This window comes from Bombina bombina, chromosome 1 (genome assembly GCF_027579735.1).
Source record: "Bombina bombina isolate aBomBom1 chromosome 1, aBomBom1.pri, whole genome shotgun sequence".
Lineage (NCBI taxonomy): Eukaryota > Metazoa > Chordata > Amphibia > Anura > Bombinatoridae > Bombina > Bombina bombina.
The window spans coordinates 486,325,539-486,352,459 of NC_069499.1; the positions used below are offsets into that span (position 1 = coordinate 486,325,539).

At 39.9% G+C, this 26,921-nt stretch overlaps 1 protein-coding gene across 1 annotated transcript in view; it reads right to left on the minus strand.

The window, feature by feature from the left end:
* Positions 1 to 12,321: 12,321 nt before the first annotated feature.
* FAM171B (family with sequence similarity 171 member B) overlaps positions 12,322 to 26,921 on the minus strand; it is a 403,258-nt gene continuing 388,658 nt past the window's right edge. Inside the window, exon 8 of the mRNA XM_053712851.1 lies at positions 12,322 to 14,571. Within this exon, the coding sequence (XP_053568826.1) occupies positions 13,308 to 14,571 (1,264 nt within the window). The 3' untranslated portion in view covers positions 12,322 to 13,307. The remainder of the gene's footprint in view (positions 14,572 to 26,921) is intronic.

A 26,921-nucleotide genomic window follows, 5' to 3' on the forward strand; every position in this document is an offset into this window, starting at 1 on the left:
GGAACTCACCAAGACTTCCACCCTCCTCACAATTAATATGGTTTAATATACAGTGGGGCAAAAAAGTATTTAGTCAGCCACCAATTGTGCAAGTTCTCCCACTTAAGAAGATGAGAGAGGCCTGCAATTTTCATCATAAGTATACCTCAACTATGGGAGACAAAATGTGGAAACAAATCCAGACAATCACATTGTCTGATTTGGAAAGAATTTATTTGCATATTATGGTGGAAAATAAGTATTTGGTCACCTACAAACAAGCAAGATTTCTGGCTCTCACAGATCTGTATCTTCTTCTTTAAGAGGCTCCTCTGTCCTCCACACATTACCTGTATTAATGGCACCTGTTTGAACTTGTTATCAGTATAAAAGACACCTGTCCACAACCTCAAACAGTCACACTCCAAACTCCACTATGGTGAAGACCAAAGAGCTGTCGAAGGACATCAGAAACAAAATTGTAGACCTGCACCAGGCTGGGAAGACTGAATCTGCAATAGGCAAGTAGCTTGGTGTGAAGAAATCAACTGTGGGAGCAATAATTAGGAAATGGAAGACATACAAGATCACTGATAATCTCCCTCGATCTGGGGCTCCACGCAAGATCTCACCCTGTGGGTCCAAAATGATCACAAGAACGGTGAGCAAACATCCCAGAGCCACACGGGGGGACCTAGTGAATGACCTGCAGAGAGCTGGGACCAACGTAATAAAGGCTACCATCAGTAACATACTACGTCGCCAGGGACTCAGATCCTGCAGTGCCAGACGTGTCCCCCTGCTTAAGCCAGTACATGTCCGGTCCCGTCTGAAGTATGCTAGAGAGCATTTGGATGATCCAGAAGTGGATTGGTAGAATGTCATATGGTCAAATGAAACCAAAGTAGAACTGTTTGGTAGAAACACAACTCGTCGTGTTTGGAGGAGAGAGAACGCTGAGTTGCAACCAAAGAACACCATACCTACTGGGAAGCATGGGGGTGGCAACATCATGCTTTGGGGCTGTTTCTCTGCATAGGGAACAGGACAACTGATCCGTGTACATGAAAGAATGAATGGGGCAATGTATTGTGATATTTTTGGAGTGCAAACCTCCATCCATCAGCAAGGCACTGAAGATGAAACATGGCTGGTCTTTCAGCATGACAATGATCCCAAACCCACCGCCCGGGCAATAAAGGAGTGGTTTCGTAAGAAGCATTTCAAGGTCCTGGAGTGGCCTAGCCAGTCTCCAGATCTCAACCCCATAGAAAATGGGCCAACATACCAGCAACAGTGTGTGACAACCTTGTGAAGACTTACAGAAAATGTTTGACCTCTGTCATTGCCAACAAAGGATATATAACAAAGTATTGAGATTAACTTTTGATATTGACCAAATACTTATTTTCCACCATAATTTGCAAATAAATTCTTTCCAAATCAGACAATGTGATTGTCTGGATTTGTTTCCACATTTTGTCTCTTATAGTTGAGGTATACCTATGATGAAAATTACAGGCATCTCTCATCTTCTTAAGTGGGAGAACTTGCACAATTGGTGACTAAATACTTTTTTGGCCCACACACACATATATACACAGTATATATACACACAAACACTGTATTTATATGTTTATAATCTACTAGTCCTAAAGCCCGTTCACACAGGCAATTTTTGCAGTACAGCGGTCACACCCCTTGCTCTCTCCCCCTCTCTTTTGTGCTTTCTCTCCCCCTCTCTTTTGTGCTCTCTCTCTCCTCTCTTTTGTGCTCTCTCTCTCGCTCCACCTCTCTTTTGCTCTCACTCCCCCTCTCTTTTGCGCTCTCTCCCTCTCTTTTGCGCTCTCTCCCCCTCTCTTTTGCGCTCTCTCCCCCTCTCTTTGGCGTTCTCCTCACCTCTCTTTTGCTCTTTCTCTCCCCCACTCTTTTGCTCCCTCTCCCTCCTCTCTTTTACTCTCTCTCCCCCTGTTTTATGCTCTCTCTCCCCCCCTCTTCTGCGTGCTCTCTCCTCCTCTCTTTTGCGCTCTCTCTCCCCCCCTCTTTTGTGCCTCTCTCTCCCCCCTCTTTTGCATGCTCTCCCCCCCTCTCTTTTGCATGTTCTCTCTCCCCCTCTCTTTTGTGTGCTCTCTCTCCCTCTCTTTTGCCCTCTCTCTCTCCCTCTCTTTTGCCCTCTCTCTCTCCCCCTTCTTTTGCGCTCTCTCTCCCCCTTCTTTTGCGCTCTCTCTCTCCCTTCTTTTGCGCTCTCTCTCCCCCTCTCTTTTGTGCTCTCTCTCTCCCCCTCTCTTTTGCTCTGTCTCTCTCCTTTTTTTGCTCTCTCTCTCTCCATCCCTCTCTTTTGCTCTTTCTCTCCATCCCTCTCTTTTACTCTCTCCCCCCTCTCTTTTGCTCTCTCTCCCCTACCTCTCTTTTGCTCTCTCTTTTGCTCTCTCTCTCCCCCTCTTTTGCTCTCTCTCTCCCCCCTCTCTTTTGCTCTCCCTCCCCCTCTCTTTTGCTCTTCCTCCCCCTCTCTTTTGCGCTCTCTCCCTCTCTCTTTTGCGCTCTCTCCCTCTCTCTTTTGCGCTCTCTCCCCCTTTCTTTTGCGCTCTCTCCACCTCTCTTTTGCGCTCTCTCCACCACTCTTTTGCTCTCTCCCCCTCTCTTTTACGCTCTCTCTCTCCCCCTCTCTTTTGTGTTCTCTCTTTCTTTTGCGCTCTCTCTCTCCCCCCTCTTTTGCGTGCTCTCTCCCCCCTCTCTTTTGCGTGCTCTCTCTCCCCCTCTCTTTTGCGTGCTCTCTCTCCCCCTCTCTTTTGCCCTCTCTCTCTCCCCCTCTCTTTTGCGCTCTCTCTCCCCACTTCTTTGCGCTCTCTCTCCCCCTCTCTTTTGTGCTCTCTCTCTCCCCCCTCTCTTTTGCTCTGTCTCTCTCTCCTTTTTTTTGCTCTCTCTCTCTCTATCCCTCTCTTTTGCTCTTTCTCTCCATCCCTCTCTTTTGCACTCTCTCTCCCCCCTCTCTTTTGCTCTCTCTCTCCTCCCTCTCTTTTGTTCTCTCTCCATCCCTCTCTTTTGCTCTCTCTACCCCTCTCTTTTGCTCTCTCTCTCCTCCCTCTCCCCCTCTCTTTTGCTCTCTCTCTCTCCCCCTCTCTTTTGCTCTCTCTCTCCCCCTCTCTTTTGCTCTCTCTCCCCCTCTCTTTAGCTCTTTCCTATCTCTTTTTGTCTCTCCCCTCTCTGTTGCGCTGACCGTGCCGACCACGCCCCTGTCACGTCTGACCACGCCCCCACCATGTCCTGCCCCGCCACGCCCACTTTTGCCGCAAACAGCATGGATTGTCAGGTAAGGCCAGGTGTGTTTGTCCTCGTGCTGTCTCTACTGTGCATGACAGCTTTGGACAAACACACTTGGCCTTTTAATAGGATACACTTTGGTTAATGAAAGCAAATTAAAACCTATGAATAGTTGCTTTTGGGCCTGAGAATCATTCTCTGTCACAGAGTCTCGCCCACTTAAGGTGCAATAGTCCTGCTGAAGGCAGGACAGCCGAAATGCTTGCATTTAGTGTATTTTAGGAAATGTTACTGCCCTCTACTAGAGCATCTTACTACCCCTCTAACCAGACTGTGCTCCAGCTCCTCCCACCAGCAGTGTTTACTGAAGCTTTTCTGTTTTCTGTCCAGAAGGAACTTAGTTGCAATAGTGCAGGAACTCCGTCCCCATGCGATCCTGCTCGACTTGACCCCTGATTGTACTTAATATGTTTACCAGGACACCCGACCTCTTTTATCTTTCTCTATGTACACAAAGCCAATACCAGCTTTTTCAAGTGAAAGAATAAAGGAACAATTTCAATACATGTAATACTATATGGCTGTTATATCTAGTCACTAGGGACACATGGGGCCTGATGATATAAAGCTCTCCTCTCAGATGAGATGATAAAAAATGAGATCGCTCTTGAGATTCTAAAAAGGCAGATTTTACTATACTTCTCCAAGGGGTGTTCCTTGCATTCCAGGATGTAAAGGAGAAACAAGAGTGGATGACTTGAGAGTTCTGCTGCATTTACACTTTGTGCTTTGTATTTTAAATTTCTTTGGATTTCAGATTAAGGTTCATTACATTTGCACTTTCTATTTTGTATTTTAATGCACATAGATTCTGTATACAGCAGTGTATTTAGGCTTGTGACTTTACACATTTTGAGTATGCTTTAACAGTTTCTGTGTAACTTTAACAAATTAGGGTCATACCTTGTAAATTTATGTGTATCTTTTTCAATTTAAATTGCACTTTGTTTCTGTTCTATTAAAATAAAACTGACAACTTCAGTTTCCCTGAGGGCTTTATTACTTTCTATGGCTCAATATTCAAAGATTTTATCTAATTTGGAGAGAAATTATAGTGTAGGACAGAACTCACTAAATTCTATACAAAAAGGGGCAGAACCTGGAAGCCTCAGAGAGATGTCTTCTATTATTATCAGGTATTATTATTATCAGGTATTTGTAGAGCGTCAACAGATTTGGCAGTGCTATAAACATAGGCGGTATACAAGATAACATTTATAGGGATCAAATGGGTAGAGGGCCCTGCCGAGAGTTGCACGGTTGTAGTCGCTCTTATGATGGCGATCTACAAACAGCTGGGCTCATAGGCTTACATTCTAATGGGTTCAAGGGGAAAGCAATGGAGTTAGGAAAGGTTTGTATAGGTTGTATGCATCCCTTTTTAGGGAGTGCTTGAAGCTGTTAAAACTTGGGGAGAGTCTTGTGGAGGCAGGGAGTTCCACAAGATGGGAGCCAGTCTGGAGAAGTCCTGTAAATGGGAATGTGAGGAAGTAACAAGAGAGGTTGAGAGTAGAAGATTGTGAGCAGAGCGAAGGGGACGGTAGGGAGAGTATCTGGAGACAAGGTCTGAAATGTAGGGGGGAGCAGTGCAGTTGAGGGCTTTGTATGTCAGAGTGAGGATTTTGTGTTTAATCCTGGAGGCAAGAGGAAGCCAGTGCAGGGATTGGTAGAGAGGTTCAGCAGATGAAGAGTGACTTGTAGGGCAGAGGCATTCTTTATAGATTGTAAAGAAGTTAAGTGGCAGCTAGGTAGACCAGAGAGGAAGGAGTTACAATAGTCGAGGCGGGAAAGGATTAGAGAGTGGATTAAAATCTTAGTTGTGTCTTGTGTAAAGAAATGTCTAATTTTAGAGATGTTTTAAAGGTGGAAGCGGCAGGCTTTATCCAGAGACTGAATGTGAGGAGTGAAAGAAAGGTCAAGTGTGACCCCAAGACATCGGGCATGCGGGGTAGGAGTAATGATGGAATTATCAACAGTTATAGAAAATTGGGGGGTGGAGATTTTGGAAGAAGGGGGAAAAATAAGGAGTTTGGTTTTGGAGAGATTTAGCTTAAAGGGACACTGAACCCAAATTTTTTCTTTTGCGATTCAGACAGAGCATAAAATTTTAAGCAACTTTCTAATTTACTCCTATTATCAAATTTTCTTCATTCTCTTGGCATCTTTATTTGAAATGCAAGAATGTAAGTTTAGATGCCGGCCCATTTTTGGTGAACAACCTGGGTTGTCCTTGATGATTGGTAGATACATTCATCCACAAATAAAAAAGTGCTGTCCAGAGACTTGAACCAAAAAAGCTTAGATGCCTTCTTTTTCAAGAGAACAAAGAAAAATTGATAATAGGAGTAAATTAGAAAGTTGCTTAAAATTGCATGTTCTATCTGAAACACAAAAGAAAAAATTTGGGACATAAAATAAAGGGACATAAAACCCAATTTTTTTATTTCTTTTTACTTTCTTCTTTCTTTTCTTTCTAATTTACTTTTTACTATTATCAAACTTTCTTAGTTTTCTTGTTATTCTTTGTGGAAAAGCAGAAATTTAAGCTCAAGAGTGTGCACGTGTCTGCAGCACTATATAGCAGCAGTTTTACAACAATGTTATACATTAGCAGGGGCACTAGATGGCAGCACTGTTTCATGTCATGTAGTGCTTCAGGCATGTGCACGCTACTTACTTAGGTATCTCTTAAACAAAGAATAACATGAGAATGGAAAAAAATTGATAATAGAAGTAAATTGGAAACGTTTTAAAAATTGTGTCCTCTATCTGAATCATGAAAGAAAATTTTGGGGTTTAATGTCCCTTTAAGGTAGCGAGAGGACATCCAAGATGAGATATCAGAAAGACAGTTCCATAAAAAATAATAAGGCTCTCTTGGATACAAAATTTCACTGGGGAGAGTAAAGATAATACAAGAAAACCTGATATATTAATTTATCAGCTAAGCATACATTTTGTTGTCTTTCATAAGATGGTGAGAGTCCACGACCCATCACATGTGGGATCTAATACCCAAGCTGAGAAGTCCACGAGACCACTATGAAATAGGGCAGGATAAAGTTAAGGCAGGTATGGTACTAAAAAGGTGCAGCTGCCTGCAGAACTTTCCTGCCTAAAGCAGCCTCAGAAGTGGTTACTGTGACAAAAGGGTAAAACTTAGTAAAAGTATGTATAAATAGACTAACTGTCTGTCTTAAAAATTTGTTTAATGGAAGCTTTCGCCTAGATTCCGAGTTTGGCGTTAGCCTTAAAAAGCAGCGTTGAGAGGTCCCAACGCTGCTTTTAAACGCCCGCTGGTATTACGAGTCAGGCAGGAAAGGGTCTACCGCTCACTTTTATTCCGCAACTCGAGGCTACCGCAAATCCCCTTACGTCAATTGCGTATCCTATCTTTTTAATGGGACTTGCCTAACGCCGGTATTACGAGTCTTGAAAGAAGTGAGCGGTAGACCCTCTCCTGTCAAGACTCCTACCACATTTAAAAGTCAGTAGTTAAGAGTTTTATGGGCTAACGCCGGAACATAAAGCTCTTAACTAAAGTGCTACAAAGTACACTAACACCCAAAAACTACCTATGAACCCCTAAACCGAGACCCCCCCACATCGCAAACACTATAATAAAATGTTTTAACCCCTAACCTGCCGACCGGACATCGCCGCCAGCTACATTATACCTATGAACCCCTAATCTGTTGCCCATAACATCGCCGACACCTACATTATATTTATTAACCCCTAATCTGCCGCCCCCAACGTCGCCGCCACCTACCTACAATTATTAACCCCTAATCTACCGACCGGACATCGCCGCCACTTTAATAAATGTATTTACCCCTAAACCGCCGCACTCCCGCCTCGCAAACACTAGTTACATTTTATTAACCCCTAATCTGCCTGCCCTAACATCGCCGACACCTACTTACATTTATTAACCCCTAATCTGCCACCCCCAACGTCGCCGCTACTATAGTGAAGGTATTAACCCCTAAACCTAAGTCTAAACCTAACCCTAACACCCCCCTATTTTAAATATAATTGAAATAAATCTAAATAAAATAACTACAATGAAATAAATTATTCCTATTTAAAAATAAATACTTACCTATAAAATAAACCCAAAGCTAGCAACAATATAACTAATAGTTACATTGTATCTAGCTTATGATTTATTTTTATTTTGCAGGCAACTTTGTATTTATTTTAACTAGGTACAATAGTTATTAAATACGTATTAACTATTTAATAACTACCTAGCTAAAATAAGTACAAAATTACCTGTAAAATAAATCCTTTTCCAATCAGCCAATAGAATGCGAGGTCAATCCGATTGGCTGATCGCATAAGCCAATCAGACTTTTCTTACCTTAATTCCGATTGGCTGATAGAATCCTATCAGCCAATCAGAATTCAAGGGACACCATCTTGGATGACGTCATTTAAAGGAACCTTCATTCGTCGTTAGTCCGTCAGCCAGGAAGGATGCTCCACGCTGGATGTCTTCAAGATGGAGCCGCTCCGCTCCGGAAGCATGAAGATAGAAGATTCCGCTTGGATGAAGACTTCTGCCCGATGGAGATCCACTTGTGCCTGGCTTCTTGGATGACTTCGGCCCGGCTGGGTGAAGACGTTTCCCAGTAAGGTGATCTTCAATGGGGTAGTGTTAGTTTTTTTTAAAGGGGGATTGGGTGGGTTTTAGAGTAGGGGTGTGTAGGTGGTGGGTTGTAATGTTGGGGGGGTATTGTATTTCTTTTTTTACAGGTAAAAGGGCTGATTACTTTGGGGCAATGCCCCGCAAAAGGCCCTTTTAAGGGCTATTTGTAATTTAGTATAGGGTAGGGCATTTTATTATTTTGGGGGGCTTTTTTATTTTATTAGGGGGCTTAGATTAGGTATAATTAGTTTAAACTTCTTATAATTTTTTTTTATTTTCTGTAATTTAGTGTTTTTTTTCTCGTAATTTAGTTTATTGAATTTAATTGTATTTAATTGTAGGTAGTTTAGGTAATTAGTTTAATGATAGTGTAGGTGTAATTGTAACTTAGGTTAGGATTTATTTTTACAGGTCATTTTGTACTTATTTTAGCTAGGTAGTTATTAAATAGTTAATAACTATTTAATAACTATTGTACCTAGTTAAAATAAATACAAAGTTGCCTGTAAAATAAAAATAAATCATAAGCTAGCTACAATGTAACTATTAGTTATATTGTAGCTATCTTATGGTTTATTTTATAGGTAAGTATTTATTTTTAAATAGGAATAATTTATTTCATTGTAGTTATTTTATTTAGATTTATTTAAATTATATTTAAATTAGGGGGGTGTTAGGGTTAGACTTAGGTATAGGGGTTAATAACTTAATTATAGTGGCGGCGGCAGATTAGGGGTTAATTAATTTAATATAGTTGTGGCAACGTTGGGGGGGCAGATTAGGGGTTAATAACTATAATGTAAGTGTCGGCGATGTTGGGGGCAGCAGATTAGGGGTTTATAAGTATAATGTAGGTGGCAGAGATGTTGGGGGCAGCAGATTAGGGGTTAATAATATAATGTAGGTGATGGCGATGTTGGGGGCAGCAGATTAGGGGTTTATAAGTATAATGTAGGTGGCGGCGGTGTCCAGAGCGGCAGATTAGGGGTTAATAATTATAATGTAGGTGGCGGCGATGTCGGGGGGGCAGATTAGGGGGTTAATAAGTGTAAGATTAGGGGTGTTTAGACTCGGGGTTCATGTTAGGGTGTTAGGTGCAGACATATTTTTTATTTTCCCATAGGAAACAATGGGGCTGCGTTAGGAGCTGAACGCTGCTTTTTTACAGGTGTTAGGGTTTTTTTTCAGCCAGCTCAGCCCCATTGTTTCCTATGGGAAATCGTGCACAAGCACGTTTTGCCAGCTTACTGCTACCGTAAGCAACGCTGGTATTGAGGTGAGATGTGGAGCTAAATTTTGCTCTACGCTCAACTTTTTGCGGCTAACACCAGGTTTAAAAAAAACCTGTAATACCAGCGTTGGCTTAAGGTAGCGTTAGAAGAAAAAGGAGCGTTAGAGCCGCAAGCCTTACAGACAAAAACTCGTAATCTAGCCGTTTGTTTCTGAAAGCCCAAAAGGTAGCAACTGCTCTAGTAGAGTGAGCAGAGCACAGTGAGACCTATCTTGCAAGCTAAAGCCTTAAAAGGAAAGTCTAGTAAAAATGAAACTTTCATGAATCAGATAGGGCATGCAATTTTAAGTAACTTTTTATTTTACTTTTATCATTAAATCTGCTTTGTTCTCTTGGTATTCTTTGTTGAAAGCTAAACCTAGGTAGGATCATTTGCTAATTTCTAAGCCCTTGAAGGCCTCCTCTTTTCTTAGTGCTTTTTGACAGTTTTTCACAGCTCGACAGCACTAGTTCATGTGTGACATATAGATAACATTGTGTTTACTTCAGTGGAGTTATTTATGAGTCAGCACTGAGTGACCAAATTTCAAGTCTGTCAAAAGAACTGAAATAAGGGGGCAGTGTACAGAGACTTAGATAAAAGGTAATCACAGAAGTAAAAAATATATTAATATAACCATGTTAGTTATGCAAAACTGACAAATGGGTAATAAAGAATTATCTTTTTAAACAATAACAATTCTGGAGTAGACTGTCTCTTTAAGCCAAGCTGCTAGAGTAATTGCTGTAGCTTTTTGTCCCTTGTGAGGACGAGAAAGATGAATGAATAAGGAAGAAAAACTTGTCCTGATGAAAAATCAGGTAAGGAAAATCACAGGATAGATTAGAAAGTTCAGACCATCTCTTGGCTGAGGAAATGGCTAAGAGAAAGAAAACATTCCAGTTGACTATCCAGAACATGCATAGGTTCGAAAGGTTGAGCCTGAAAACTCTCAAAACCAGGTTAAGATTCTAAGGAGGTGGAGCTGATCTGATCACCAGTCTTATTTTGTTTAAAGCTTGAACAAATGCTTGAATGTCCGGAAGCTTAGATATCTTTTTGAAATACAAGACCGACAAGACCGTAATTTGACCTTTAAGGGAACTGATAAACCCTTTTCACATTAAAATTGTAATACTCAAGGAATTAAAAAATAATTTCAATGGTAATGTTTAGGTAAGGAAAGTTTTTTGGGAATAAATCAAAGTGTCACTTGATCTGAGAAACATGTTTAAAACAAGATTAGGTGTACAATTGTCATGCCATCAAATTTAGAGATTTGAGGTTTTGATGAAAGAAGTGACCTTGAGAGAGAAGACACCAAGGCTGGCTGGAGGACATTTAGATTAGATCTGGATATCAAGTCCTGCAAGGCCATGGTGGAGCAAGCAGTATTAAAAGACACTAATTCTTGTTTTATCCTGGCTATTACCCTGGATAGCAATCAAAAGGAGGAAAGATTTAAATTAGATTTAAAGCCCACTTCTAGTTCCGCCTTGATTAATTTAAGCCCCAGCAGTGGCATTGTCTGACTGAAACCTCAGAAATGATTCCTGCCTTAATATGGACCAGCTCTGGAGAGCTCTGATGATTGAGTTGAGTTCTGCTACTTCATCAGAAGGGGTTTCTTGGGTTTCTGAATAATCTTCCTCAGAGATGATTTCTGATTTTCCTGTACTCCTGATTTGTGCAGGGTACATAGACAGGTCACTCCTGAGGGATGTCCCTGAAGACCTTATAAGAATTTTGCCCCTTGCAAACATCTGCATTTGACTGTTGCAGGCAAGACATCAATTAGTTCTAAAATTGCAGAGTGGATATATTCCTTTAATTTAGGAGACAGGATAAAAAATAACTGTTCTAGGGACCAAACCTGGTGGGCTGTAAATCCCTAAAAACTATGCTGTAAAGGCAACACCACATGAGCCTTTCTAGTCTGCGTGGGGACACACACCAAGACATACTTACAAAGAAAAAACTGTTTTGAAGGGATTCATTTATTTGTAGATCGCTCTTCCAAAGGATCACCATGATGTCCAGAAACATGAGCTGTAACAATTTGCTCCATAGTATACAGCATTATCAGTAAGGATAGGAAAGTATTTACAGGTACATAGCAGCACAGAAATAGAGTATACGAGGCACACAAAGGGTTAACTCCCTCAGGGAAACACAGAATAATGGCACAATGTAAAACTGAACTCCCTAGAAGAGATTCCTGGAAAATTGGACACTGTTTAAATGAAAAAAAAAAAAAATGTATTTTTAAAGCTAGAAAATAAAGAGTTAATAAATAAATACATTTAGCCAAGCTCTGCAAATAAAGGGTGCTCACCACTATGTCCAGGAGAAATTCTGCTGTGTGTCAGCAAGATGGCCACAGGTCAGTGAGGAGAAGAAATGTGAAGGTGTGCCATTTTAGCACCAAAATATTAACCTCTGAGGTCCCAAGTGCAAAAATTACAAGGGAAACATTTATTGCAAAATGTCTCTCCTTCTGCAGCTGAGGATGTCTGGATTTTTGGTGTACATTAAAGCAGAGAGCTGTACATTTAAAAGGACAATACCTTATTTTTTTACTGTAGTAAGTGTTAAATGGTGTATGTGACTATGTCCCCAGGATATATGAAACATGTGCATGAGCATACTAATAGACTGCAGGCTATGAAGGTGCATGGTACTTACCTTTCAGTCAGTACCTTTGTCGACTATGCTCACCTTAGCTACAGAAGACTGCTTCTTGTAGATGGACCCATTAGAGGCAGTGTGAGCATAGTGCCAAGCATCTGGTAAGGTTATAACAAGGAGCGGCACAATGTAGACCAAAGGAATGGATTGGTGGGCATGCCAATTATGCACCTGGGAGGCTGGTGGCATTTCTGCACTGGGAGATAATCACTGCCCGGCTGAAAACTTGTCTACCCCTCTGCCCTCTTTGTAGGTTCTATGAGGAGGAAATAGGTCTCAAATAGGTAAGAGAACCCTTATCAAACAGCGTGAAAATCAGCAGTTCAGAATTCCCCTCACTCATTGCAGGAGGCAAAAAATTTAGGAATTATGGGAAAGTGGTAGGGATTAAAAGCTTTGTTAAATAGGGTGTTTTTGCCTCCTCCTAGTGGACTGGAGGTTAATCCCAAATGTGATGGCCCCTAGAATCTCACCATTTTCTGAAAGAAACATTTTTTTTTAATTTAAGAAATTAGAGATAAAGCTTTTTATATTAATACTGACTAACAGTTCTATCAGTAGTCAGATACATACCTCCTCAAGCCGGTCAGGAACATCCATTAAAAAAAAAACTATTGAAACAAAATATAATTTTCCTGTCCTATTAATGACATATTTTGCAATATGTTATAAAACCTTAAAATGTAACTTGCACCCACATATACATAAGGTTTGTTGCTCAGTTAAATGGTGATGAATTAATTGATAAAGTAATAAAGAACCACTCACCTGCTTAACGAACTATAAACAAGATTTTCACTTAGAGATATATTAACTTATTAATAACAATAAAATACTTATATTTACATGTAAAAAATGAAACACATGCATGATCAGAGAAATAGTTTACATATTAAATTGCTTAAAAGTAGCAAGTTGTAAGGATTCAATTGGTCTCCGTCAGCAGTTCATCATTGAGACGTGCTGAGTGTGATTGGCACATCTGCTAAATATCATGGCTCTTGTCCAGGGATGATTAAGTGAAGACAAAGAATTAGTGTAACAGAAATGGTGCACTCATCAATAATTTTTCATTTTTTGATACCTACAATGACAAAGTATGAAATTCATTATTTATAAAATTACAAGGAATCCCGAGGTATCAAAAATAACTTTTCCAGGAGTTATGGAATGAGAAAATTCAGTGACAACAGTACATGCTCTTCCCTCTGATTAATTTTATGACTATATTAAAGTAGGAGTCTATATTTAAAGCAACTGATCCACATACTTAAATACACATAATTTGCAGTTGAAACAAAAACCAAGTGATTGATGTATGTATTTTGAGTATAGGTTTGTTTGATCTGTGGCCACAAATTATCCAGTTTCAAATTTGCCAGTGTGCTTCAATCCTATGAAAAATTATTTTTTGAATATTTTTCAAGTGTATTTTTTCGTTTCTTAAGAGGGATATCTGTGCTATGTTCCTCTTCAGAAATGTTTTTTTTTCTTGGAACCTCTTTAATGATCTCATCCATGAGGGTCTTCAATGAAGAATCGTCTGGGGTACAAGCTGTTCCACTTTCACTACTACTAAAATCCAAATCATCCATGTTTAACTTCTTAGTCTGAGGAGTGATTTTTATGAATGTTTTTTCTCTTTCTAACTTCCGGTTTTGTTGATGTTCATTCATATCAACACCAGAATCTAAGCTAGTGTCATTACTGCCTTTCTTCTTTCTCCTTTTGAGATTTATGTAGGAGTGTCTGACTTGTGATATTGGTTTTCCATCTAGTGAAACAAACCATGCTCGAGGATGTGTTGCCTGTTTTGCTTTAGACAGCTCTAGCAAAGTTTGCTCAGAGATACCTTGAAGTTCAGTAGAAAACTGTTTTATTCCAACAGTTTCATTGAGTGTCCCAGGAACAGATACAGATTCCAACAGACTACTAGCATAGGAATCCCAGCTAGAACTTTGTCCTGGTTGAACAATCATGTTCTGCTCGCTGCTTGTTGAAGGTTGAGGATGAGGAGTCATTCTTGGCAAGGTTTGGTTATGGCTTCCTTGTTCTAATGGTTCTCCAAGGGATCCATATACAAGTTCTCCTTTTCTCGGCAATGTAGCTGATTTACAAAGTGCTAAAGGCTCTGAAAAATGAAAAACATCGGGTGAATGAAGAATGGCTATTGGTTGACTGTACATTTGCATGAATTGATTGGATAGCCGTGAAAAGTCATACAGTTCACCACTAACATTAATATATGTATTTCTTTGATCACTGGAATGCTGCAGCAGAGTAGAAGAGTCACATACGTTGGGTTTTAAATGTTGTGCACATTCAAATCTATCTGTAGACTCCAGTGACTGGTCAGAGAAGTTTTTGTTTTTACCAGGAGATCTATAAGAAGGTTCTTCATTGAACCCGCACTCATTCTCTTTCATTTTAGGTCGATGTACTCTTGACCCAGAATTGTCATTTTGAGAATTTTCCTTTACAGTTGTAACAATTTTAGAAGTATTAATAAATGCTTTCTCATTTTGTTTATAAGTTCCTCTGGTGCAGCTTTTATAACTGGCTTGATTAGTAGAGGTAGCCTGGTCTATTTGTGTCATCTCAGTATTGGGTATATTATTGGCATTCCTCAATCTCTTGCCTGAGAAATTACATTTCCTCCTGAAAACGATAATAAATACATTTAATTCATGAAATAGCCTTGGTTTATTTTGTGATCTAATTCCGTTGATCATCATGCCAAAGTCGGAAACAACAAAGCATATTTTTCAGCACTGACATTATTTGTAATTCAACATATTCTGAAACATATGGCTTGAAACTATATGAGCTGCTAAAATGAAGCCCTTATGAAAAAAACACTAAATTATTTTTTTTCGGAAGGATGAGAGCCCATAGGGCTTCAAAACATGTGAGATCTAATTCCCGTCACTAAGAGGAGGCCACAAACCCACACAAGAGCTTACATTTCCTCCCACCTCCTATCTTTCCTCAGAGAATAGGAAACAGGTAAGAATGAAGGGTCTATAGAGGTGCAAATTAGCACTCTCGCTTAAAAACTTAAACAGACAGGGCCTATGGATTATAATAACTCCGAAAGAAAATAATTTATCAGGTAAGCATAAATTTTGTTTTCCTTCGTTTAATGATTATAGTCCATAGGACTCCATAACACGTGGGATTATGCTTATGGGGCAACTTTCAAACCACCAAGTAAGCCTTCTGAATTACATTTAGTTTTCTTTTGTATAATGATGATAGTCCATAGGGCTCCATAACACGTGGGATTTCACCCAAGCAGATAGTCCGTTACGGAATGGGAGGGGGGGGGGGGGGACAAAAACTTCAAAGCAGTAATATTTTGAAATGGTGTGTAGAGAAGACCATGTTGCTGCTTTGCAAATCTTCCTTTTCTTCTACAAGATACGACGAGTCCACGGATTCATTTTTGAAAGCCCAGGAAGTTACAACTGATCTTGTAGAATAGGCTGTGATACGCTTAGGGGGCGACTTTCGCGCCACCGAGTAAGCCATGTCAATTACCTGTTTGAGCTAAGAGGCTAAAGCTACAGTAGTAGAGTCCCAGAGTAATGAACAAACAAGGTGGAAGATTGTCTGAACTCCTTAGTAGCTTGAAGATAAAACTTCAATGCTCTAACTACATCAAAATTATGTAAAAGTCAATCCTAAGATTTAGTAGGATCTGGACACAAAGAAAGAACAGCAATCTCCTGAGAGATATTTTCCGAAGAAATTACCTTAGGAAGAAAATCATATTTAGTACAAAGCACAGCTTTATCTTTGTGAAAAACTAAACATGGAGAATTACAGGATAAAGCGAATAATTTAGCAACTCTTGTAGCTGAGGAAATTGTTAGCAAGAAAAGCACTTTCCAGAGTAAGAGTTTGATATCAATGGAATGCATTGGTTCAAAGGGAGGACCTTGCAGGACAGAAATAACTAAATTCCAGGATGGAGAAATAGGTCTCACAACTAGATTAATTCTTACTACTGCGTCTGGACAAAAGTCTGAACATCAGGAAGTTTAGCTAACTTTCTAAGAAAGAGAAAAGATAAAACAGAAATTTTACCTTTCAGAGACACCCTTGTCAAGGCTATCTTGTAAAAGCTTGAGAATTCTAAGAATCTGAAAGGAATACCAAGAAAATTCTCTGGAAGATCACTATTTAAAGTATGCCCTCCAAATTTTCCGAATGTTAGTAAGTGAGATGAAGAAGAAGTAGAATCCGGTCAAACTGAATCAGAGAAACCTCTATATTTTAAAACTAGGTATTCAACCTCCATGCTGTTAAATTTAGAGATTTAAGAATCTGATGAAAAAGGAAATTTATGCTTACCTGATAAATTGATTTCTTCTACGATACGACGAGTCCACAGATTTCATCCTTACTTGTGGGATATTATCCTCCTGCTAACAGGAAGTGGCAAAAAGCACCACAGCAGAGCTGTATATATAGCTCCTCCCTTCCCTCCACCCCCAGTCATTCGACCGAAGGTTTTAGGAAGAGAAAAGAAAAGCTAAAAGGTGCAGAGGTGACTGAAGTTGTAAAAAATAAAATATAATCCGTCTTAAAATGACAGGGAGGGCCGTGGACTCGTCGTATCGTAGAAGAAATCAATTTATCATCAGGTAAGCATAAATTTCCTTTTCTTCTACAAGATACGACGAGTCCACGGATTTCATCCTTACTTGTGGGATACAATACCTAAGCTGCAAAACACGGATGAAAGGGAGGGACAAGACATAGACCTAAACGGAAGGCACCACTGCTTGAAGAATTTTTCTCCCAAAAACAGCCTCAGAAGAAGCAAAAGTATCAAATTTGTAAAATTTGGAAAAAGTATGAAGGGACGACCAAGTCGCAGCCTTACAAATCTGTTCAACAGATGCATTGTTTTTAAAAGCCCATGTGGAAGCCACAGCCCTAGTAGAATGAGCCGTAACTCTTTCAGGAGGCTGCTGTCCAGCAGTCTCATATGCCAGGCGGATGATACTCCTCAGCCAAAAAGAAAGAGAGGTAGCCGTTGCTTTCTGACCCCTACGCTTTCCAGAATAAACAATGAATAATAAAGAAGATTGACGGAAATCCTTGGTTGCCTGTAAGTAAAACTTAAAGGCACGGACCACGTCCAGATTATGTAACAGACGCTCCTTCTTGGAAGAAGGATTAGGACACAAGGAAGGAACAACAATTTCCTGACTAATATTCTTATTTGAAACAACCTTAGGAAGAAATCCAGGTTTGGTACGCAAAACCACCTTATCAGAATGAAATATAAGATAAGGCGAATCACATTGTAACGCTGTAAGCTCCGAAACTCTTCGAGCAGAAGAAATAGCAACCAAAAACAAAACTTTCCAAGATAACAATTTAATATCGATGGAATGCATGGGTTCAAACGGAACCCCTTGAAGAACTCGAAGAACTAAATTCAAACTCCAGGGAGGAGTAATTGGTCTAAATACAGGCTTAATTCTGGATAGAGCCTGACAAAAAGACTGAACATCTGGCACATCTGCCAAACGTTTGTGAAACAAAATTGACAAAGCAGAAATCTGTCCCTTTAAGGAACTTGCTGACAACCCTTTCTCCAATTCTTCTTGGAGAAAAGACAGAATCCTGGGAATCCTAACTTTACTCCATGAGTAACCCTTGGATTCACACCAATAAAGATATTTACGCCATATCTTATGATAGATTTTTCTAGTGACAGGCTTACGAGCCTGTATCAAAGTAATGATGACCGAATCAGAAAATCCCCGCTTAGATAAAATCAAGGGATCAATCTCCAAGCAGTAAGCTGCAGAGAACTTAGATTTGGATGTTGGAAAGGACCTTGAATGAGAAGGTCCTGTCTCAAAGGAAGTTTCCACGGTGGCAGAGAGGACATGTCCACTAGATACGCATACCAAGTCCTGCGTGGCCACGCAGGCGCTATCAGGATTACTGAAGCTCTCTCCTGTTTGATCCGAGCAATCACGCGTGGAAGGAAAGGAAACGGTGGAAACACATAAGCTAGGCTGAACGACCAAGGAACTGCCAAGGTATCTATAAGTTCGGCCTGAGGATCCCGCGACCTGGATCCGTATCTTGGAAGCTTGGCATTCTGTCAAGATGCCATCAGATCCAATTCCGGTCTGCCCCATCGGAGAATCAGAGATGGCAAACACCTCCAGGTGGAGTTCCCACTCCCCCGGATGAAAAGTCTGACGACTTAGAAAATCTGCTTCCCAGTTCTCTACTCCTGGGATGTAGTGTGCCGATAGATAGCAAGAGTGGGCCTCTGCCCATCGGATTATCTTTGATACTGCTATCATCGCTAAAGAACTTCTTGTTCCCCCCGATGATTGATATACGCCACAGTCGTGATATTGTCCAACTGGAATCTGATGAATTTGGCCGAAGCCAACTGAGGCCACGCCTGAAGCGCATTGAATATTGCTCTCAGTTCCAAAATAATGATTGGAAGTAGAGACTCAACCTGAGTCCAAACACCTTGAGCCTTCAGGGAATTCCAGACTGCACCCCAGCCCAGAAGACTGGCGTCCGTTGTCACTATCACCCACGAGGGTCTGCGGAAACAAGTCCCCTGGGACAGATGATCCGGCAACAACCACCAAAGAACAGAGTCTCTGGTCTCTTGATCCAGATTTATCTAAGGAGATAAATTCGCATAGTCCCCATTCCACTGTCCGAGCATGCACAGATAAGTTGACGCCTGGATCAAAATATCATCCAGATAAGGAGCCACTGCTATGTCCCGCAGTCTGAGAACTGCCAGAAGGGACCCTAGAACCTTTGTGAAGATCCTGGGTGTTGTGGCCAACCCGAAGGGAAGAGCCACAAACTGATAATGTTTGTCCAGGAAGGCAAACCTTAGGAACTGATGATGATCCTTGTGAATAGGGATATGAAGGTATGCATCCTTCAAGTCCACGGTAGTCATATATTGACCCTCCTAGATCATTGGTAAAATTGTTCGTATAGTCTCCATCTTGAACAATGGGACTCTGAGAAACTTGTTTAGACAATTGAGATCTAGAATGGGTCTGAAAGTTCCCTCATTTTTGGGAACTACAAAAAGATTTGAGTAAAACCCCTGCCCCTGTTCCAGTTTTAGAACAGGACAAATTACTCCCATGGTAGAGAGGTCTTTTACACAGCGTAAGAACGCCTCTCTTTTTATCTGGTCTACAGATAATCGTGAAAGATGAAACCTCCCTCTTGGGAGAAAATCCTTGAATTCCAGTTGATACCTGTGCGTCATGATCTCCAGTGCCCAGGGTTCCTGAACATCTCTTGCCCAAGCCTGAGCAAAGAAAGAAAGTCTGCCCCCTACTAGATCCGGTTTCGGATCGGGGGCCGCCCCTTCATGCTGTCTTTGTAACAGCAGCGGGCTCCTTGGATTCTTTACCTTTATTCCAAGCCTGGTTGGGTCTCTAGACTGACTTGGATTGAGCAAAATTCCCTTCCTGCTTTGTGGAGGAAAAAAAAGCAGAGGTTCCTCCTTTAAAGTTTCAAAAGGAACGAAAATTATTTTGTTTACCCCTCATCTTAACCGACTTATCCTGAGGTAGGGCATAGCCTTTACCTCCAGTAATGTCAGAAATAATTTCCTTCAGTTCAGGCCTGAATTGGGTCTTACCCTTAAAAGAAATAACTAAAAGCTTAGATTTTGATGACACATCAGCAGAGCAAAATTTGAGCCATAACGCTCTATGCGCTAAAATGGCAAATCCTGCATTTTTTGCCGCTAATTTAGCAATTTGAAAAGCGACATCTGTAATAAAAGAATTGGCTAGCTTAAGAGCCTTAATTCTATCCAAAATGTCATGTAATGGAGTCTCAACCTTCAGAGACTCTTCTAGAGTATCAAACCAAAAGGCTGCTGCAGTAGTAACTGGAACAATGCAAGCCGTAGGTTGTAAAAGAAAACCCTGATGAATAAATAATTTCTTTAGAAGACCCTTTAACTTTTTATCCATAGGGTCTTTGAAAGCACAACTGTCCTCAATAGGTAAAGTTGTACACTTAGCCAGGGTAGATATAGCTCCCTCCACCTTAGGGACCATTTGCCAAGAATCCCGAATGGTGTCTGATATGGGAAACATTTTCTTAAAATTAGGAGGGGGAGAGAACGGTATGCCTGATCTATCCCATTCCTTTTTTACAATTTCCGAAATTCTTTTAGGAACCGGAAAAACATCAGTGTAAGTAGGTACCTCTAGATATTTGTCCATCTTACACAATTTCTCTGGTGGTATCACAATAGGGTCACAATCATCCAGAGTCGCTAAAACCTCCCGAAGTAACAGGCGGAGGTGTTCCAGCTTAAATTTAAAGGACATGACGTCCAAATCTGTCTGAGGTAACACATTCCCTGAGTCTGAAAGTTCTCCCTCAGACAGCAATTCCCTGACCCCCAACTCAGAGCACTGTGAGGGTACATCGGAAATAGCCAATAAAGCATCAGAGGATTCAGTATTCACATTAATACCTGACCTACTGCGTTTACCCTGTAACACTGGTAATTTAGATAATACCTCTGTAAGGGTAGTTGACATAACTGCAGCCATCTCCTGCAGAGTAAAAGAATTAGATGCACTAGAGGTACATGGCGTCGCTTGTGTGGGCGTTAAAGGTTGTGACACTTGGGGAGAATTGGATGGCATATCCTGGTTCTCTTCAGATTGAGAATCATCCTTAGGCACACTTTCTTGACCTAAAATATGCTTTTTACAAAGGCCCTTTCAGTACAAGAGGTACACGATCTAAGAGGGGGTTCCACAATGACTTATAATCACATAGAACAATGAGATTCTTCAATGTCAGACATGTTGAACAGACTAGTAATAACCACAATAGTCGTTAAACACTTTATTTATTGATTTAAACAATTTTTTGAGAAATGTGTACTGCGCCTTTAAGAAATAAAAAAGCGCACAAATTTCCCAAAACTGCTTCAAAACGTTAATTTACTCTTTAAAATTAACTACACCTAATTAATGGCTCCAAAAATTATTGCACCCCAAGAGTAAGGGGAGAAAATAACCTCTGAAAGGTATTTATAGTAACAAATATGTTAGATTAGAAAAATATACCCCCTGCACCTTCGCCACAGCTCTGCTGTGGCGCCTACCTGCCCCCAGGGTACTTCAGAATGACTTGACAATGATCCGGTTAACAGAACACCAGTCTAGGCTCAACCGGAGCTAATGCCTGCTGCCTTTCTCAGCCAGAGTAAAGTGCGCGTCTGAGCGCGCAAAAATAAGCCCCGCCCATCATGTCCGATGATCGTATAGGCCTGAACAACCGCATGGTGAAGCGGTTTAGAGTATAAACCATGTGGAATTGCTTAAGTACACCCCCAATACGGCCAAACTTTTTATTTTGAACAATAACAACCGTTAAGCATATTCCTGCCTCTCCCAGTGTCTCTTTAAAATGCTGTGAAGCCCATTATAATGCTTGGCCCAATATGTCAATAAAATAAATTAAGCACATGTTTCTCAGTAATACCCCTTTGTTTTACAGGTTTACTGCTTACCCCTTCCCTTGCAGGGAAATAAATGTCAGCCAGTTCGGATATAGCAAAAAGATTGTCAACCTCAGCGCTGGAAATTAAGATCACAAAGCAGCAGTGTATATATAAGGAATCCCTCACTCCTTAATAAAATAGAAATTGAACAAGTTAACTACACTGTCTGTAGTAAAACTGCAGACAGGTAATTGGCCACAGCTGCGAAATCTAAACAGATAGCCTAATATGTGCAGTATCTAAAATGGGGGAGATATAATATTTAATAATTTGAAATTGAAATATAAATATAAATCTATATAGGTAAGATTTAATATCAGTTAAAATGACACTTCATAATAAAAGAAAATTATACAATTATGCAATGCATTGCAAAAAATAAAAACACAATAAATAAAAATTACAATTAATAAAAATCACAGTTGATAAGATTCACAATCCATAGAATAAAACAATATCATATGGCATCAGATAAGTGAATAACACAATAATGCCGTCTCTTACAGCAGCTTGAAAGTCTGTATGGTTAATAAAGTCTTTTTTTTGAACAAGTGAATAATGGAAAAGCAGGACTTCGTCAAGCAAGCTTTAGTTGTATTTCGTCAAGCAAGATTCAGTTGTGTTAGTCGCAGAGAGCTGCAGGAAGCTAGGTATTTGGGCGAGAAGAAGGATATACAGATCCTTTTTAAACAATATACAAGTACCGATAAAAAGGTGCACACTTTTACTTATACCAGATATCGATGCAAAGTCCCAAGTGCCACTTCAAAGAAAACGCTTCTCTTGCAAGCGTCTCACAGGCGTCTCACGGCTAAACCAGGAAAGTTCTCCGGCAGTATACTCAAGCCTCCAAAGTTTAGCTCTCACGCCGTCGGGATCATCAGGCTACGGAAGTCCAGAAAGAACACAGTTCAAAGCAACGCGTTTCGGCTGTTACACAGCCTTTCTCAAGCTCAGTACTGTGATGTCCTTACTCTTTGTGTTTATATGCTTTTGATTAAAGTGATATTCACTTCAGCTGTATTTGTTAAACAATATGCATTGGGGGACATGATATAAGCTTATTTCAAAGAACCCTTTACAAAACATACATATAAAAACATTTCAACGATCATACAAACAGAGCAATTGGAGCAATTATTAAATAGTATTTATAAAACCGGAACTGGAGGCACTTTGTGGCTTGCAATAATGCAAACCTTAAACATTTCAAGTTCATGGGTATTGATAGGGTCTCTAACCATTGGAGAGGAGGCGACCTCCATAATGAAATTTTAAAAAGGGAGGGTAAATGGATATTTCATTTGGGCTCCCTTACACCCCAGGGCCTTAATTTAGAATTGGACCTGAACTGTCATCTAAAATAGATCAAGGAAATAGTTAAGAGAACAGTATTATCATTTTTAAAATATTACCAATATGAAATTTTTAGAAATTTTAAAGATGGTAATTCTAATTTTGATAATAATAAATATTATATTCAGCCTTAATGTATAGATATTTAATTTTAACTTGTTTTTTTAAAAAAAATTATAATTTTTTTTTCTGTATTATAAAAAAAAAAAATTATACTATGAATATTTTTATACTATGAAGGTTTTTATTCTATAGATTTTTTGGATTTTTATACTATGAATTTTTTATGAAAAAAATCTTTATATTATAGTTTTTCTATTAACTCATTTCAAAATAACTTGTACCAAAATATTTTTGTTTAGCAATTCTTCTTATTAATTGTGTATATATAGAAAAACTTTTTTATTATACACTATTCATTTCTTTTTATTATACACTATTCATTACATTTTGCCTATCACTAACTATAACAAATATCTGTATTATAAAATTGCCTATTAGAATTAATAATAATAGCTGTCTTTATAATAATAGTTACTCAAGATGGATAAAAAAACCTCCCAATATTTGCTTTTATATTTAGTGTACCTGTGTTGATTTTAATCTAAAGTCAAATAAGTTCCGGTTTTATAAATACTATTTCATAATTGCTCCAATTGCTCTGTTTGTATGATCATTGAAATGTTTTTATATGTATATTTTGTAAAGGGTTCTTTGAAATAAGCTTATATCATGTCCCCCAATGCCCCCAATGCATATTGTTTAACATATACAGCTGAAGTGAATATCACTTTAATCAAAAGCGTATAAACACAAAGAGTAAGGACATCACAGTACTGAGCTTGAGAAAGGCTGTGTAACAGCCGAAACGCGTTGCTTTGAACTGTGTTCTTTCTGGGCTTCCGTAGCCTGATGATCCCGACGGCGTGAGAGCTAAACTTTGGAGGCTTGAGTATACTGCCGGAGAACTTTCCTGGTTTAGCTGTGAGACGCCTGTGAGACGCTTGCGAGAGAAGCGTTTTCTTTGAAGTGGCACTTGGGACTTTGCATCGATATCTGGTGTAAGTAAAAGTGTGCACCTTTTTATCGGTACTTGTATATTGTTTAAAAAGGATCTGTATATCCTTCTTCTCTCCCAAATACCTAGCTTCCTGCAGCTCTCTGCGACTAACACAACTGAATCTTGCTTGACGAAATACAACTAAAGCTTGCTTGACGAAGTCCTGCTTTTCCATTATTCACTTGTTAAAAAAAAAAGACTTTATTAACCATACAGACTTTCAAGCTGCTGTAAGAGACGGCATTATTGTGTTATTCACTTATCTGATGCCATATGATATTGTTTTATTCTACGGATTGTGAATCTTATAAACTGTGATTTTTATTAATTGTAATTTTTATTTATTGGGGATTGTGCTTTTATTTTTTGCAATGCATTGCCTAATTGTATAATTTTCTTTTATTATGAAGTGTCATTTTAACTGATATTAAATCTTACCTATATAGATTTATATTTCAAATTATTATATATTATATCTCCCCCATTTTAGATACTGCACATATTAGGCTATCTGTTTAGATAGCGCAGCTGTGGCCAATTACCTGTCTGCAGTTTTACTACAGACAGTGCAGTTAACCTGTTCAGCCAGTTCGGATATACCAAGTCTCCTCAGAAATAAAGGGCTGCACTTACCTCAATGCTGCTTGTAGCATGAAACCGTTCTCCACACTGAAGATGTCTCTTGTATTACCTTCAGAAGCTCTGTGGGAACCAACATGGATCTTAGTTACATCTGCTAAGATCATCAACCTCAGGGCAGAAATCTTCTTCCATATCCCCCTGAGGAAAATAGTACTCACCGGTACCATTTAAAATAAAAAAAACTTCTTGATTGAAGAAACTAAAACTAACACCTCACTTTACCTCTTCCTAGTATAACACAGGCAAAGAGAATGACTGGGGGTGGAGGGAAGGGAGGAGCTATATATACAGCTCTGCTGTGGTGCTCTTAGCCACTTCCTGTTAGCAGGAAAATAATATCCCACAAGTATCTTGTAGAAGAAAAGGCCCTTGCAACAATAGATCTTGTCTTAGAGGAAGAAGCCATGCAGGAGAGGAGGACATCTGCACTAGATACGCATACCACGTTCTGCGGGGCCAGACTGGAGCAATCAAGATTACTGAAGCTGACTGTTTGATTCAAGCAATTACTCCTAGAAGTAGAACAAACAGGAGAAACACAAACGCTAGATGAAAATTCCATGGACACACCAAGGAGTCTATTATTTGAGCCTTTGGATCTCTTGATCCTGCACAATACATTGGAAGATTGTGATTTAAATAGGAGGCCATCAGATGTATGTCTGGTAGACCCCATTTGATCACTAATTGATCGAAGATGTCCTGATGGAGAGACCACTCTCCTAGATGGACTGACTGAGGGCTGAGGTAATCCGCTTCCCAATTGTTCACTCCAGGAAATGATCCCTCTCCACTCAAGATATAATTTGGGAAACTTTCTGCATAGCGAGTGGACTGCGGGTACCCCTTGATAATTTATGTAGGCTACTGCTTTGATATTGTCCAACTGGAAACAGCTACCTTTACTCTTTTAAGAGGGGCCAAGACTGAAGAGCATGAAGAATCGCTTGGAGTTCCAGAATGTTAATTGGTAACCTCGCCACCAGAGTGAAACAAGCTCATTGAATTCTTTAAGAATTGCAGACCATGCACCAGCCTGAAGACTGTCATCTGTCATCACAATAGCCGAAGATGGGCGAAGAAAGGATACCCTAAGAGTCAAAGAAGGACCTTGTATCCACCAAGAGAGAGATTGTCTGACAGACAAGTCCAGAGCATTCTGATGTTCCAATAGAAGATAATTATTTGACCACTGATTGAGTATAGACTGTTGAAGGGGTCACAAGTGGAGGTGGGCAAAGGGAACTGCGTCTGCAGCTGCAACCATAAGACCCACCACCTCCATGTATTTAGCTACTGGTGGCAATAAATCACGTTGCCGGGATAGACACACCTTCTGAAGTTTTATTTAGCGTTATTTTGTGAGGAATAGACAAATTAGGAAAGAATCTATGAAGACTCCTAAAAAGGACACTGTTGTAGTTGGAGATAAAGAGCTCTTTGGAACACTGATTCTCCAACCGTGGTCTTGGAGGAAAGATAGTAGCCTTTGGGTATGAGAGATAAAGGCAGGGGAGGAGCCTGCACTAAGATATTGCCCAGATAAGGGGCAATTAGTATCCCCTGAGCTCTGATCGCCGTCCTCAATGCTCACTTGTAAAAATGCGAGAAATTGTAGCCAGACCAAATGGAAGGGCGACAAGCTGGTAGTGTTTGTCTAGTAATGCAAACCTTAGGAAATTATTATGATCCTTGTGGATAGGCATGTGCAGATGTATCATTGAGTTCTATAGTAGTGAATTGACCCTGTTGGATTAAGGGTAAAATTGTGCAGATTGTTTCCATCTTTAAAGTGGGGACCCTGATAAACTTGTTTAGGGTTTTCAAATACAAAATAAGTATGAAAGTCCCTTCCTTCTTTGGGACAATGAACAGACTGGAGTAAAACACTTGACCCTGTTGAGACACAGGTATTGGGATAATTACTCCCATATCCTCTAAATCCTAAACACAATGCAAGAAGGCAGCCAGTTTGTAGGATTTTTGTGGACATGAGACAGATGGAATCTTTCTCAAGGAGGCCTGGAGTGAAAGCCTATCCAGTAGACCTGGGATATGATGTTTTGATCCCAGGGGTCCTGAACTGACTGAAACCAGGCTTTCTGAAAAAGATTCTGTCTGCCCCCTACCGGAACCGAATCTGGACGGGGGCCACACCTTCATGCAGATTTTGCATTGCAGTTGGACTTTAACGGCTTGTTCTTTGCACATGAAGAACCAGGCTTCCAGGCCAGCTTAGAGAGCTCAGATTTTTGAGAAGAGGATCTCCTGAGGAACAAAACCTATTTGGTCTGTTCTTTCCCTTAGATGCTGCATAGGCTAACTGGATGTCTAGTGAGGGTTTTCATAAAGGGCCATGACACTATTTTTAAAAATGGTAAAAAAATGGTA